Source organism: Amia ocellicauda, chromosome 4, assembly GCF_036373705.1.
Source record: "Amia ocellicauda isolate fAmiCal2 chromosome 4, fAmiCal2.hap1, whole genome shotgun sequence".
Classification (NCBI taxonomy): Eukaryota; Metazoa; Chordata; class Actinopteri; order Amiiformes; family Amiidae; genus Amia; species Amia ocellicauda.
In genome coordinates, this window is record NC_089853.1 from 10,073,303 (window position 1) to 10,090,186 (window position 16,884).

At 37.4% G+C, this 16,884-nt stretch overlaps 2 protein-coding genes across 3 annotated transcripts in view; both read right to left on the reverse strand.

Annotated features, from left to right (window-relative positions):
• abcc8 (ATP-binding cassette, sub-family C (CFTR/MRP), member 8) overlaps positions 1–7,408 on the reverse strand; it is a 63,009-nt gene extending 55,601 nt beyond the window's left edge. The window contains exons 1-4 of the mRNA XM_066700952.1: positions 7,035–7,408; positions 3,744–3,906; positions 2,732–2,873; positions 635–756 (exon numbers count right to left, since the gene is read on the reverse strand). Of these exons, the coding sequence (XP_066557049.1) occupies positions 635–756; positions 2,732–2,873; positions 3,744–3,906; positions 7,035–7,058 (451 nt within the window). The 5' untranslated portion in view covers positions 7,059–7,408. The remainder of the gene's footprint in view (positions 1–634; positions 757–2,731; positions 2,874–3,743; positions 3,907–7,034) is intronic.
• Positions 7,409–8,719: 1,311 nt separating this feature from the next.
• The window catches only part of ush1c (Usher syndrome 1C), a 36,525-nt gene continuing 28,360 nt past the window's right edge, over positions 8,720–16,884 (reverse strand). For both annotated transcript variants that reach the window (XM_066700955.1, XM_066700953.1), the window contains exons 16-21: positions 14,554–14,595; positions 14,030–14,083; positions 13,006–13,105; positions 11,900–12,009; positions 11,389–11,444; positions 8,720–9,791 (exon numbers count right to left, since the gene is read on the reverse strand). In XM_066700955.1, the coding sequence (XP_066557052.1) occupies positions 9,779–9,791; positions 11,389–11,444; positions 11,900–12,009; positions 13,006–13,105; positions 14,030–14,083; positions 14,554–14,595 (375 nt within the window). In that variant the 3' untranslated portion in view covers positions 8,720–9,778. The remainder of the gene's footprint in view (positions 9,792–11,388; positions 11,445–11,899; positions 12,010–13,005; positions 13,106–14,029; positions 14,084–14,553; positions 14,596–16,884) is intronic.

Below are 16,884 nucleotides of genomic sequence, written 5' to 3' on the forward strand. Positions count from 1 at the left end.
CTAATTCTCTGATTTGTTTGTTTTGATTTCTAAGGCAAAACTGAAGGCAAAACACCCCAAGAACAAGCAGGAGGTAAAGACAGCTCCAGTACAGGCCTGACAGAGCATCACCAGGGAAGAAACCCAGCATCTGGTGATGTCTATGGACTTCAGGCAGTCATTGGCTGCAAGTATTGAAACTCACAATTTAATTCATGATTATCTTAGTTTGTCCAAATACTTTTGAGCCCTTAAAATTGGGGGGACCACATATAAAAATGTGTGTAATTCCTACACTGTTCAACCAATTTGGATGTAACTACCCTCAAATTAAAGAGGAAAGGCTACACTAAATTGCTAAAGTAATTGTTTCCTTTCAAATCCATTGTGGTGGTGCACAGAGTTAAAATGATGACAATTGCCTCACTGTCCAAATATTTATGGACCTAACTGTACGTCTCTTTACACATACACAAGTTTATTAGATAACATTTTAAATTCTATACAGTGTTTTAAAAATACGCACTTAATTTATTTAAAGAACAAATGTGTTTTAAAAAAAATGAAGATAGAACCCAAGATCATCCTGTACAAGGACAGAAACAGACAGAGAACATTCCCTTTCGGGGTGTGGTATGCTGAGGATCTGACGTACCGAGCAGTAACTTGGGGAAGTTTGAGGTCTCGATATTGTGGTAGTAGATGATGGAGGTGACTGCAGCCACGAATGCCAGGCCTGCCGGCATATAGAGGTGCAGGTGGTGAGACTCTGTGCAGCTGGAAGAGAGATGAACATTAAAAATAAGCAAATAAGCAAATAATAAGCAAAATCAGGACCTTGCACTGTAGGGCAACACAGATGCATCAAAGGATAAGGAAACATGCAATTATTTTTCATATGCTGTGACAAGGTAACATCCATTATGCATAACCCCCGCTTTTTCCAGAGGACACAATCACTTGGGGAATATTTTGCAGAAGAATCGGTAAAATGCAAATCCGTAAACAGTAAAGTAATCTCAGGGCCATAATCATTTAAGAGCCCTCACACATGCTTGCTTGGTTTTCTATCCCAGAGGCAATATGTTTATGGGAGGTGACTGATGATTTTACAGGCAGGATGAATATGAATCTCTATAGATTTCCTCCTATTTTCAACAGATATATGCTTAGTGCTTTGACATTTCCCTTCACATTCATCCATTAATTTTCAGTATGAAATCATAAACGGTAAGAAAGCCTGTCATTTTATAGTCTATACACATAATTGTATATGTATTACAATCTATTTTTTGTAAATTCTATAATATAATCTACTATGCAATTACTACTGCAAGGATAGATTAATCTTTGTCTTTTAAGTCATATTCATGTCCTCATAAATCAATCATATCTGTCAGGATATAAGATGTGACTACCAACCAAATGCAATAATTAATGCACACAAACAGATCATGGGGAATGAAATAAAGCAGAATCTGAGACGCTATAGCCACAGAAACCATCTGTGAAGAGATAAGAGATTAAAAAATAGCTTCAGGTTAGGGAGAAGCAATAAAATAGCAGTGCTTAAAATGTGAATGGTGTCACACAGTGGAGGACTAAGAAGGAAAGGCATTATCAGTGATATGAAGCACCAAGTACTTCTATTGCTCGGCCCATTGGGTATCAACACCAGCACTGCATTATACACTTCTCATTATGTTCCAAAATACTACAATCAATTAAATTTCACATAATCCTGCTGCAGATTCAGTTTCCAAGTGCATCTGTTTTGTGCTGATGAAGAACACCCTACAAAGCAGCTCAAATAATATCATCATGGCTCTACTTCCACACATACTTCCAGCTCTGCCAAGAACAGGCTGCTGCTTGAATTAAATTGTCACGAATATTTTGTTCTCCTTACTGACAGCTTCTGAAAGATAAGACAGCATTGTCACCTTCATGATATCTGAACAATAAAGCCTTAAAAAATCAGGACGGCTGGAATAACAGATAAAAAAAAAAATCTAAATCTATCTTGAGGAGTAACCTTGCAGAGCCTGGTTCTGGAAGAGCAGATGACAAAACATGCATAAAAAGCTATAATTAACCCTTTCGTGGTTAGGCATGTGCCCATGCTGAAGTTGTTTCTGTAACTGTCAGTTTACACAGGAATCTGTCCTTTCATTAGTGGGAGAAGTACAGACCTGCCATACTGCATTCATAAGGATTTCTATTGACTGATATATGCAAAACATTTAAGTAAGAAAGTAGAGCCAATCCATTAAACAAATAACCTTATACATATGCCACATTTAATGGGGAACATGCCCGATTCCTAAAGTCTTTACGGGATGCTATTGTGTATAAGTAAAATGTAGCACTTCTCCAATTCAATTGTATCATATAAGCAACTTATAAAACATTACAATTTAAACCTGACCAAATAATGACATGTCAAACTCATGCATCTCTGCTCTCCAGGAAGTTACAGTACAACACATCCTGAAACGCTGAAAGAGCAGACATGCTGACTACTGACAGTCACCATTAGGTGGTCAGTTTTAAATGTTGCTTATATGAACCATACAGAAGACAGAAGTATAAGGCATTAGGTATTAGGACCAGACAGTGTTGCTGATGGAAAGCCAGAGGCCAGATGCTGTATCTCTGCTCACTGCTGATGTCTGGCAGCTCAGGAGTGGTTAACACCTTGCTCTCATATAAATAGATGCTGGTGTGAGAAACAAGATAGACACTCACTTACCCATCTGACACAATGCCCTCAGCAATCTCGCATACCAACACAAACAGGAGGATGAAGGTCAGGATCCAGCGCAGGTTATGCCCTGGGAAGTGCAGCCACGTGCTGTGATGGATGTGCACCTTTGAACTCTGACTCCCCCAGCCTGCATGGAATGACAGAGCACGTCACTCGCTTGGTCTTACATAAACACAACGGAGGAGCACGGGCAGTGGGAGGAAGCTCTTCCACGCAGACGATGCTACAGATCCTTATACCTGTATAATACTAGCACAACCAGACACATAGCACGGGATGAGGCATGATGATTTGAGGACACTTTTAAAGATGATCAATAATATCCACTGCTAGCAAATAAAAAGGCACCAAAGACACATTTTAAATGTCTTGAATTCAATTACATAGTTCTCAGCATTTTCCCCACTTAGATTGATTTAATTAATCTGCCTTCTGATCTCACTGCTTTCGTATTGACCCAACATGACACTGCTGCTAAATTAACTTTTTTAATGTTTTGGTAACATACGGCACCTAAGACATATGCAGGTATGCAACCATCAATATGCATATCCTGTCAGACCTACAAATCTTAAATTAAAACCTAAGAAGCACCAATATATGTATGGCATCAAGTCATATAAATCAACAATTTCTTCAAAATAATTGGTCTAGAGTGGAGCGGTCATTCTGGCATCACTTCAATACAATACAACTGCCCCAGATGGACAATGGACTTGCTGAGAGGATGCCTCTACAATGACTCATACACTCTATATAGCACTTACTGAAAACACTGCAATGATGTATAAGAAAGCCTTGTAAAAACCATAAGGGAACAGTAAAACAGAAACACAACCACATTTTAAAGCTTCTGTTCAAAGTACAGAAACAGGTAAAATAGTATACAGGACTGCAACACCAATACTGCATGCAAACCTCCCCCACAGACACTATCTGAAATGAGCTTTTCACAAACAAAGGGCATATGCTTCCCCCTTACCTTACACACACTTACCGATGAATAATATAGGGAAAGTTATAAATAGAAGAAACACATGAGGCACCACGCTGAGGGCATCCAGAAAGCAGCCGTTGTTAAGCACCCCCTTGTCCACATTGTAAGCGGCAGAATTGTTGTCATTGCCACAGAAAGCCAAGGACATGGTGGAGCTGGGGCTCTGAGGAGAGGAGCAGAGGAGAGAAGAGGAGAAGGGGAGAGAAACTTCAGAGCATTTCACCCCACAATGAGACACGGCTTCGGCATTCCAAACAGCCCTGGGATCACTCTCCCAAGATTTATTTCTCCGTTACATTCTGGCTCTGAGACGCCTATGGAGAGGGCTTCAGGACGCTCACAGAAAAATCCAAACAGCTGCCTCCCCACTTCCTCTGCAGCCTAAGCAGCTTTTTGAGCAGTGAGAAATGCCTGCATCGCGTTTCATTGTGCCGGCTCTCAGGCATCCTTCAGCTTCATGCAAATCACCTCTATGTGAGGAACACACACAGCCATGCACTCTCTCTCTCCTTCCCTCACACACACACAATACCTATCTGCTTATTGTCATGAACCCAGCATTTAGATTTTAACATTAACCTTGAGTGTTAGCAGGAGCACTGAGAAGCATGGCTTGCAACATGGCTTTGTGGCGGAGCAGACTGGGGAACCTACCGCAGGTGGCCAGGAATGACATGCATCCTATCTGTGTAAGTATGGAGAAAAATACTGTGGGGTGGGGAGGGATATACATGTACACACACAGATATGATAATAATTTGTTGCTGTTAAAAATATATATATATTCTGCAAACATAATGTCTCTCTTCCCTAAATTAATAATTTGTATTGGTTTAAATAAATAATCACTACACTGCACGGAACACTAGTGTGATTTGTAACCACTAGGCATTATCTTTGGCTTTTGCTTCAGGGTTAAGCCACTGAAGTTGTATAGTGCTGTGAAATAATGTGCATCACTTACAGTACAGGTAGCTAATCAACACTGAGACAGCATGCCAAATACCATTCAACATGGATATATGTATTAATGCAGACAGAAAAAAACATGTTTATGTGAATATGCAATAATAAATATATACAAAAAATAATAGGTGTTATTAATGTTACATGATAAGAGGAGGTAGATAAGGATGGGGCTAAACAGAGAGCATGAGAGATACTGAAAGGACTACATACATTTGTTGTCACTCCCCTTAAAGAGACAGGCAATCACCTATGATAACAGATACACAGTGAGGACCTGTGTGGCCTGCAGCATTGCCAGGGTTGTTTCTGACCAATAGTCAACACTCAAATAGCACATCACTGATCTTTACATTAAATTGAAAAGTCATTATACCAAGGTAAGAGAGTGATCAAGTGATATGCATTCAAGTCTGTGCAGAGTAACATCAATACATTTATGTTGGTATTCAAAAATCATGCATGCATGTAGCATATAAGAAGAAACTAGGTCAATGATGTGTAGAGTAGTGAGCCTGAGATGAAGCACTAGAATCACATAAAACTGTAATAGTAAAATACCATTAGATCACGAACCACATCCATGTTCATTATATATGCAGTAGGTGTAGGCCCACTCTCAGCCTTGCAGAGTGCAGAAGTCATTTTGAGAAATGGTCAGAGGATAACTGTGCTGTTCCTACATGCGGTGTACAATAGATGGAAGATGCAATCTCTCTCTAATTTACCCTACCAGTTCTTCCTAGAGGTTTTATATGGGATGATTAAATAATTAATTATGGGTGGAGTCAAGTATTTTCCCATTCTCATTGTCTTCACAATTCACAATTCTGAATATCAAAAGCAAAACGGATTGACATTTGTACCGTCACTTCCTATAGGGATTGCATCTGCAACAAAGCAATAGGGGCAGGCCATCAATCTCCCTGGCACAAAGAGCCCTGGATCCCATTTGGGAATAATGCTATAACTTCATTTAATAATGGTTTTAATATGAAGGATCAGATATCCACACTCGCCTGGCCATTCTGTGCAGCCAGGCCAGAAAAATGTAGAATTGAAGAAAAACAATAAAAAAACAGAAACAAGTGTTTTAATGTCATATTTTAATATGACATTCATGTTTTAATGTCACTCTCTATCAATGCATACCACCACTGCACCACAATCATAAAAAAGAGTAAAGCACTGGGCGGGTTAATGACGTTAGTGACTGGATGGTCCTGTGGTACAGCAATTTATACTGCACCACCGCCTTCATTGTCTGATGCCTTGCAGACCGCATTTAATTATTTGAAAACAATCCCTCCTTAGTGTGGATCAATAGTGCTAAATCCACGCGGTATTATAACTGAATTAATAAAAAGGCGGTTGTCCAAATGCATTTTACACACAATAAGTCTGGGGGAAGCTCTAACATACTAGACCTTTTGAGGCCTGGTGTCTACTGACTTGTCGGGTAGGATTATTCAAATCAATAAAAGACTCGGGTTCGACCTGTTTAACACACTGGGTTTTACGTTAATTTCAAATTATTCACCAAGCTGTATTTTCCGATTTTGAAGGTTGCAGCTGTGTGAAGAAACTGTTCATGATATTGGCCAGTTCTTCATACAATAAGCCACTACTACTCCATCCCTTGACTCCGAAGGATTCTTAAAATAATACACGTCAGCTGGAGGTCATTTCCTGGGACAAAACGCCTCAATGAACGCAAACACCGGCAATGCACGTAAATAAGAGAGGACAATAAATAAAAGCGCAACGGAGCCGAGGGAAAGGCGCTCCGTTTCCTTTCTTTAAAGGTGGGGGTTGGGTGTCTTCCTACACAATACCGCACATCGAGGCGTACAATGGCCAGAGAGAGAGACAGAGCATCCCGCCGATTAAAGCTTTGAAAAAAATACATATTTGACCACAACATATTTGTAAATGAAATAATTTGTAGCAATAAGAACACTTGGTTATTATTATGTTTAAACCATTGTTCATTGGATATCGGATGTCTTGACACCCAATGAACTTTCAAATGAATAAATCATAGATAATAGGCTAATAATAATAATGAATATGAAGGACATCAACATCTAAATCTTGAGAGAATCGTGTTAACTGGGTGAATCATTTTTCAATTCATTATTTTCCCAAATCGCTCTCTTTTTAAACCAACATGTTGAGGTTTGAAACGTTTTACATAGTTTCACTGGGCAGCCCAGGGTTGTAAACTGACCTACATTTATATGAACTAACTATACATAAAATGTCACAAAAACAACCAGAGCGAACAAACCAACACACTGACAGAAAAGAGCAAAAATCACCTACCGGTTTATATCGGGTCGGCATCATGATCCCAAAATATGAATTTGCAGCCCTCCAGTCAAACACAGATCAAAGTATGGTTATTCCAACGTGTAAAGAAAACTCAGGGCAGATTTGTTTCGAGTACAAATGCAACCCCCCTTGGTGAACAGTAGCAGGAAGGCATTGTGTTTCTCGTAGTACTGGGCTATCGATTGGTATTTGTGTTTGCAGTTTGTGTTTGTTTGGGATCCCCGTCAAAACTCCGTGCAATCCGTCTGCAGCCAATCGAATCGATGCATCACCGCAGAAAGCGATTAGCACGATGTTAATTACAGCCTACAACCAATTGGTGAGATATCTTTTTTATATGTATGTATGTATGTATGTTGTTGAAGTCACGCACACATGCAATGGGCTGACAGCAGGAAAATGGATGGGTCCTAGTGCCATGTGATCCTCCGAGCGGAGCTGGCCGAGGTGCTGAAACAAGCGCGCAGAACAGCAGGGTCAACGGGGCAGTCAGAGCAGAGACTCAGCCCAGGGCCCAGACGCTTTACCGAACATGATCTGGGACTATAATACTGTCCCTGTCAGCACCACGGGCCTCTGTACAATATTCTCATTTTTTTAAACCCAGATGTCTTCCTTTAAAGTCTCCATTAACAGCTTTCAATTGTAGGTGTTCAACTGCTTTTCTTGGGTTACCTGTAGTGCTTTCAGGTTAATTTAATTTAAACATTTCATTGAAAGCCTGGTTAACACTGACAGCTGTAAAGTGTAATGTTCCGTAAGAAAAAAACAAAACAAAAACAGGTGAACACTTTGTTTCCGCACATGTTCCTTTTGCAGAACGTCAGTGAGAAAAAGTTACTTTACACTACGTAGACGAAAAGTAACAACTACAGTCTATTATAGAAATTACAGAATAATGTCCACATTTTATTTTTTCTTGTAACATTTCAATGTAAAATATAATTGTGAAGGGACTGTAAATTATGATCACATGAATAGTATACATAAATTAATGTTTTAAATAAATACACATTTCACATGTATACGCTTTGTATATAACATATAACGATTCAGTCGTGTAGAAATAGAAAACCGTGTCAAGACGAACACTGCCCTCTACAGTCTTCCTTTGGTTATTGTTTAACTTATTACAGATACAGTGAACGTCACAAATTGAAATTATACTTATAATATATTCATTCATTAATATATTACTGCTGATTAAGTAAGTACAAGGACAATTACAATCAACTGAGAACATACCATGTAGGTTTGCTTGATAATAAAGACAAAGACAAAGGTTTCAATGCAGTTTAACTGGCTAAGTAACCCCCCAACACACACACACCTTTTCAGAGAGAAGATGTCCTGGAAACTACTGTGATATTATTATCACATTTAGGGCCGGATTAAATAAAAAATTTGACCCACCCACTAATAGAAAACTACACAACTGTATTCAGTTGCGGGTTCATTTTTAGTAACGTGCCACTTTCTTCTAATCATAAATGTAATTGCTATGATGTACAGGTTTGTAGTTTGCTATTAGCGGGTGGGTCAAAGTTTTGTCTTAATCCGGTCCTTAGACTAAAATGTTCTCTATGTTATTTATCTTGGGGAAAAGTCCATTAACAACAGGTGAAGTGAAAAAACAACAACTTTATGCTCAGAGGAAAAGAACAGAACAATTTCCATTGGATCTGGATTTATGTCTTTATTGATTCTCTGAATGCATTGATATGAATGCATACATAGTACATAGGTTAAAGGCACATTATAAAACATAAAAAATAAAAGCCACGGTGGATAAAGAAAATAGGACTTAAATCAGAACTCAGATTTGTTTTTATATGTACATGAAAATAATAAAACAAAAACTACTATGAAAAAGGCAGTTGTGATTTTACTAATTCAATAGAATAATACCAACAAATTGACAAGGCTTATGTGACACATTAAATGAGTCATTAAGACTTTAGACATTTTACTTTAATTAGGTCAAATAAAGAAAATGCTCCTGGATTAGTCTTTAGAGGCGGAAAATCATAAATAGTTAAATGTAAAATGTAGCTTCTGGCGATCATATTTCCCACGTATTAGAGCAGTTTCATGATAATCATGATGTTCCAGAGATAACTTTTGGCAAAACAAAAACAAAAAAACAAAATCATCAAAAAAACAATTTGGTTCCGAAACCTATTTCAGTAAGGGAATCCAGGCATGGTTAGCATACAGTGTACTATCCAATCCTTACACCACACACTGTAGACAAAATACACAGGCTTTGCCATGGCCTCTTCTCATGACCTCACTGGCCTCAGGAATGCTGCAGCTGAGACTGTTGGCTATCCTGTCAGGATGTGATTATAGAGATTATAGGATATGAACTACAAGGATAACATGATGGCTCTGCCTTTGTTCAAGGACTTTCACTGAAGCGATATTCACAGTTCGGATGGAGAACTCCATTAGGTAGTTCAAATATCAGCAGAACTTTGTATTTCCGTGAAGTACATTAAAAGTCAGCTAAGCCAGCCTAACTTGTGAATGAAGGTGGCATCAAAATGTGGCAAAATACGTTGTTTTGTAAGAGACAGGCACATACAGTCTTCTGTTAAATTGTAAGATTTAAATCATTGTTCTAGTTACGATTATTTGATGCCAAAAAACAAACAAAAACATGATCAAGTACAAACTGATTCACCCTGGTGCAAAGGATCTATATGGCCAGTAGAGTCAATTGGTCCCGTTTCCTAAAAGAAGGTCCTGCAGAAAAATACAAGGGTTTTATTTATTGTAAAGCAAGGTTTAATCCATCATTTTTCAAACACTAAGGTCAGCAAAATGAAGCAAACTTTTCTCTTCTAAACTAAATATGACATAAACAGCAAGTTATTTGAGTAGAGCTTGATTTCTTGTAATATTAGGCACTGATACTGAGTACAGGATGCAAAAGTTATTTGTTAGTATTCAATACATATTCAGGGATCACCAATTATTCATATTTCAGCTTTCAATTACTTACTTTAAACAATGCCTTTAGTTAAATTGTATTACAGAAAATATTAGCGATGTAATAAAATGAAAACAAGCAGCTGTGGGCTTCATGCAATAACATGCTCCCAAAACAGTATTTTGTAAACTCAGAAATTAAGTAAAGTACACGTGTTAACATTGATAATCAGTTGTATGTGTCATTACATGTAACAGTCCCCTTTTCACAACATCAATCAGCACTACCGCTAAAGGTCAGCATATGCCCCAAAATGCTTTTTTATTATCATGTTTTCAGGGGAAAATTTATTGTAATTGTTTTGTGTCAATATATAATAGTTTATCATGAGACATTAAACATGGGGTTTGAATTAGTTTTCCTCCAAAGCTTTTAACACTTCCTTAGTTTCAGACGACTGGTTAATTAGGTCTCTCTTCCCATAACAAGTGTTGCTTACAAAAATGTATGCTATATATACAAAATAGTATTGAAAAAGAGGTCCAGAGGAAAGACGATTACTTTTGTTCTCTTTCTCAAGCACACTGATGAAGCTGATGCAGGAGCAGTCTTGGTTTACAGACAGAGACTGTAACATGCAGATGAACGCATACACTGACACATGCCTTTCCAAGTCTCATGCCAAACCCCCAGGCCAGTTCATAGTTACCCTTCGGAAACTGAAGGTGCTACAACTGCAGCAGGTAGCCTTGTCTGTAGACAGAGGCACTGCCATCGAAAACCTTTCTGTTTGCAGTGGGACTGACTGATGCTGCCTTAGGGCTGTATACACAGATAACATGAATCAATCAGAAAACATCATCGTCTTGTGCACTGTGCTAGGTATTAAGCCGAGCTGTGTAGAGATGACAAATTTGAGTCTTTTTGCATTTGCCTCCAAGTGCTTGCATACACTCCAGTTAGACTGTAGCCTCACATGAATAAGACAATTGCGTAAGCTATTAAACTAAACTAATGAGGTCATCCATAGACATAATTATAATCTATTGGGATTTGTTGACACTATTCATGGTTAGGAAGTAAACAACATTTTATTTGATCCTAATCAATAAGAAAGAAAGTGGATCTAAGCAATCCCATTATGTGAGTGAATTCAACCACACATGGTACTAGCAATTTTCATTTCAATTTAGCCCAGACTTCATAAATGGTGTATGAATGGACAATTAGGGAAGTTACTGTCTTCTTGTGCTTTGAAGTAGAGCCATAGTGTTATTTAAATTGCTAATAAATTAGGGCCTGTTTACAAATGTGTTATACATATATATTCAGAATGCAAAGAAAGCCCTTGTTCTTTATTCCTTTATAGATCAAAGGACACTAACGACTGATTAGAAAGAGTATACATACACTTCATCCTCGTACTCCTTAGGAGGAGATACAGCAATCACCAGATCAATCCAATCCTGGAAATTAGAGAGGCACAGACAGACATTAAGACGACATCATGACTGGATAACTCTCTAAGGAGCCCGAAACCGATCCAAGCTGCATCCAAGTCATCTCCCACAAATCAGTCTTATTAGATGTACAGTATTGTGGCTTCCCCACTTCTACCCCCAGACTGATCAATCTTCATAAAGGATTATCTCTTTTACTAGTGTCTCGAACAAGCAGATAAATCCAAATTGCAACAGGCTTTTAAATCCATGTTGACCATCTGTGAAGTGAAAAGTTCCTTTTTTATTACTTATTCATTTAATCCTTCTTTGGAAGGAAGGGTATATATTTTTTTTTGGTAAGAAGATTGACACCCTGAAACCACACTGAAATTCTATAAGCGTAATCACAGCTATTTCTATTCAGACTTTTCTCCAAGCGACAGAAAACTTACAATTTTGTGTAAATGCCAAAATCTTACCCCACCGCTGTTCCAGGCTCTTGCTAATGAATTTTGGGCTTCAGTTAAGGAGGAATCAGTGAGGATTTTTCCATTTACAGCCATTATTTCATCTCCCCTTACTATTCCACCTGGTATTAAAAGACACACTAACACATTAAGTGGGAGGCAAAATCAAACAAAACCGTAATAAAACAGTACACCATACAAATTCTCTCACCTATAAACAGAGTGCGATTTGTGAAAAAAGCTGGGGGGGTCGATAAATATGAAAGAGAGGGAGTTGTCAAGTGGGGGGGGGCAGGGCAAACATACCAGTGGCAAACCATGAAGTAATATAGAGTATATGAATATCAAATATCAAAGGACAGAGACATATTATTTTAAATGAGCAGTCATAGAAACCTCCTTGGTAGAGACTATAATATCTATCTTTAAAGTCTCATGAACTTTATATTGTATTACAAATTGCTTCTGCAGCAACAACTCAAATTACACCAGAGTACATTGTTGTTTCACAGTGATACTATGAATGTATAAACTTTAAAGACATCTGAATAAACATTATTTACATAGAAAATAAAATAAAAATAATTTGTTGAAAACACAATCTGTGAAAGTGAATGATGTTTATGATGGATTGAAGTCCAGATTAACGTAATGAAAATCTGAAGAAACAGGTGGCAGTGTAGACAGGTGTTTTAATTCATTCAGTGCCGAGTGTAATATATTCAAAGGGCCGGCCAAAAGATTCAATTTAAAGAATCATGCTGCTAAAGAAACACTCCCTTGTATCTGTACCTTTAATAAATGACATGGAATATGAAAGACCTCATAACTCTGGTGGTCTTATACTGTCAAAATGTTGCTTGAGTTCACAATATTAATGCCATCTTAGTTAACGTTGAGGTATCTCATTCAATTGTAGACCAAAGAGGTCTCAGTTCAAATACTTTACATCACTTATAGCACATTGAACATAGTGAGGCTTCTTCATTGCTTTAAGGGTCGGAGGGGGGGCGGGGGGGGGGGGACATGTATGTTAGTTTTCCATCATTTGTTTCAACTGTTATCACAGTGGAACATGACATAACAGTGCAGCCGTGGCTGAGAGCAGGCTCTCTCACCATGCTTATCTGCAGAGCCGCCTTCATAAATGGCCGAGACGACGATCTTCCCCAGAGGAGAGTCTATCCCCCCCTCCACAGCCAGATCCAGGGGGCCCTCCTGAGGACACATCAAAGTGGACGTTTTGTACACAGAACGGACATAAATCTCAAAACAGACCTCAACTCCGACCTTTCAGCCTTCATCCTTCTCTTCCCACCATGAGTCTCACGCACTTCCTGCCACTGTACATCCCCTGGCCTGAATTATTTCCCTGCGCATGTGCGTGTGATTACAGATGGGTCTGGATTATGACTGGAAGTGATTAACTGTTTTTCCAAGGACCAGAAGGATGCATCCCAGCATTACAATACTTTATCATATACGCTTCCAATTTGGTTTCCTATTTGTATTGATTAGTTTACATGTCATTTTCGTTATTACCTAAATTATTGTCTATTACCTTGAATTGGAAGTTACAGCTACTGTCAAACGGGGACCAAGACACAACTTTACTATACTCTGACCCATTCACAGCTCCTATCAAACACTTTGACATTTGACTCTCTTCTCACCTCAGTACTGAACATGTCGCCAATCTCCACTAAATTCTAATAAGCACAGAGTTATCTACGTCATTGTGGATGCAGAATTAAATTACCTAGGCCCCTCACAAACAAAGTTTCCCCTTAATCCTAGCCCTGAGAGCAATAACAAGATTGCATGTCAAATCCAATATTTTTAACAACAATAACACACTGGGTCACACAATTAAACAGACTGGGAGATGAAGAGGCATTTATCATATTTAATACAACATTATCATGTCTTTTTTTTATTTAAAGTTGTTACAATTATGTTGGTTATATGGTGTATATTGTTGAACACTCATATAAGCAAAAGTGCCTATTCTAGCAAAAACAGGAAGGACGTTCTCTGTGTAACATGCACATCTGTTATATAGAGGAGTATATATACTCTTAGTTTTTTTTTTTTGGCAAAGATAATATATAAAAGAAAACATAAATAAACCAAATAATTTACCTTTTTAATTCTCAGAAGCCTCACATCCCTTCCAGCTATCTGGTCAGCAGTAAACTGAAAAACAAGTGCAGAAGGGCAAGAATGAAATTAAGACTGAGAGAAAGTTAGATGCATCTTAAACACTGAGAAGATAGATGGACAAGGTATGCTGAGAGTTTCAATAAATAATGCTGGGTGCTAATGTGCAGCATGTGGTCCTCAGAGGAAACAGTGGGGAGAGTGTAGCTATTGATTAATAGAATCCCTTGCATGCGATTCTAAAGGTCAGATTTGACATAATTCATATTACAACGGCAGGGAATTAGAAACGCTGGACATGGCAGAGACAGGGTGCTACCAATGGATTTATTTACAGAAATAATGTCAAATTTGAAACTGATACACGTGATGAGTCTTACTCATCCTGTATTCCTTATTGTTTTAACACTTTATAGATATATGAGCATATGTAAGATGCCTAGTGGTTTATATACATAAAACAAGAAAAAGAAAAACAGTAGGAGTGAAAATATTTATTTGCATACCATGGAATATGGGTCAAAGTCTTCTACATATTTTTGAAAGACCTGAAAAAACAAAGATTAATAAAACAAGAAAAAAAAAAACACACTTCATACGAGGTAGCAATAAGTCAGTAGTTATATAAGCCTGAAGAACCTGGATTTAACACTAACACATTCTTATTAGTTTACGTATATAATAGAACAGTGTGATCAGGAGTTCGGATGGAGTCAGAACATTTCACCAATTACTGTTAGTCTTTTTATTCAGTATGTTAACCTGGCTTGGTCCACACAGGTCGATGGAAGAATCCTTTGAATCCTGCTGGAGATGAATGGCCAGGTATTTCCCTCAGGAATATAAACACTTTGGAGTGTATATTCATAAACTGCCGTTAAAGACAGGAAAACAAGCAGCAACAAAAAAAGTAGCGAATCAATTGGGACGTAACACTGGCACAAATTTATTTTGACAACCAATTCTGTAAAACCTTGACGAACATTTTAAGGAAGATTCAGTACATTAAATATTCCACCTAGAGCCTCTACTGTAAAATAATTCATAGCATTCAATTCTTGCTTTATGAGAATGTAATAAAAGTTGAATGGCCAAAAAAAATTACTAATTTAAGGTGACTTCAAATGTAATTGTACCATGATGATTTATTGTGTGCAATACAAAATGTGTTACTTACTAATACAGAATGTATTATTTATTAACATAATACATAATTTTAAAAAGGTAAGAAGGTCTACTAAATTACGACCTGAATACAAAGATATTAAACCCAGCTATAGCCGCAGCAAATGTGTTTTATTTATAGTCTCTAGATTCGGGCATGGAGGAATCACGCAGATAAATAAATAATTCAATAAACAGACCAACGTCACTCTGAACCAAGGTCAATGGAAGAAAGGTCAAGATCAAGATGAGGGGGAAAAAATACATCACACCAGCTTTCTGCAGCAACATTGTTAAAGCAAACTGCAAGCCATGCTAGCAAAAAGAAAACAGACCATATGGCAACAACACATATGAAGTAAAATATGTGATGATGCTAAAGAACAGAAAAAAGGAGATAACACCAGGTGTAAATTAAGAGTGAAGACATGCCAGTTTGGGGATATGGGTGTGATTAATTACTTGTTTTCTGTTGGATCTGAAAGAGGTGTTATATACCACCATCCTTTTTAACATCTCTTGGGGCTGAAAAATAAGATCAGATTTGAAATATTAGGCTTGCATAAATTATATTACATATGCCAGATACAGAAAGAGGTTAAACGAGATATTGTGCTGAAAACTGCATTTATTGTTAGATCACCTTCCAATAAAACGACATAAAAATAATATTACAGTGCATCAAAATCTATCTTCATCACAAGGACTTCAATAATATCAATAACTATCAAACAAATTAGGTGGTCTTGAGGGATTTTGGGTCAATATGGACTTTACTAACTCTTACTAACACAAATGTATTTTGAACAATTCAATCAGAAGCTCTCACACTCTAAATGAAGTCACAACAGCATCCCAAATGAAGGCAATACACACAATCCATTTACAATAGTGATAGAAAATCAACAATATCATTTTCATATTATTACTGCAAAAAACAACATTTTCAGACAAACAGGTTTCAGCTCAAATCCCATGCATCTGCAGATGGCTTTTGAGAAGAAATATTTGTCTTTTCATAAAGGATTATTATTGACTTCATATCACTTATGTGGATGGCAGATAAAATGAATCAATTTTTCATAACCGAATGCATACATTCTGATGTTATTGCACCTGGTTCAGCTTGTTTGTAAATTACATTTCCAATGTTTTTCTCAAAAGAGACATCTTAAACCAAGCAGAACCACATCTACAAATATAGCTGTTTAAACTTTGTCCCATTCTGGGTTTGAATCAAGTCTCTGTTGATGTTAATGTAGCAGGTTGGAGATCTGATGGAGAACACAGGAGGACACTTGATTGTTTACCTTGAGCAAATTAACCTTTACAGACTTTATGGAAGCTTATCAGCCATATCTAATGTGCAATCATTACTTGGATAAAACAACAACAAGCGCTAATTGTCCAATTGCTATACTACATACTGTGATAATCAGCCATTCAGTGCTTAGACTGTTTAGTTAAAGCCAATAAGGTTTTTATAATGTATCATGAAAGAGTAAAATCCCTTTCTCCACAAAAGTAAATTTGAAAATGACTCTCCTGGCTTTGACTATAAGACACTGCCCTTTTAAAGTTTAATTAAATTCTGAATTATTTAAAAATTAAATAGTAAGTCTAAACGTGTTTTCTAAACGTGTGCTAAATGTTTCTAAACTTTTCTAAAATTA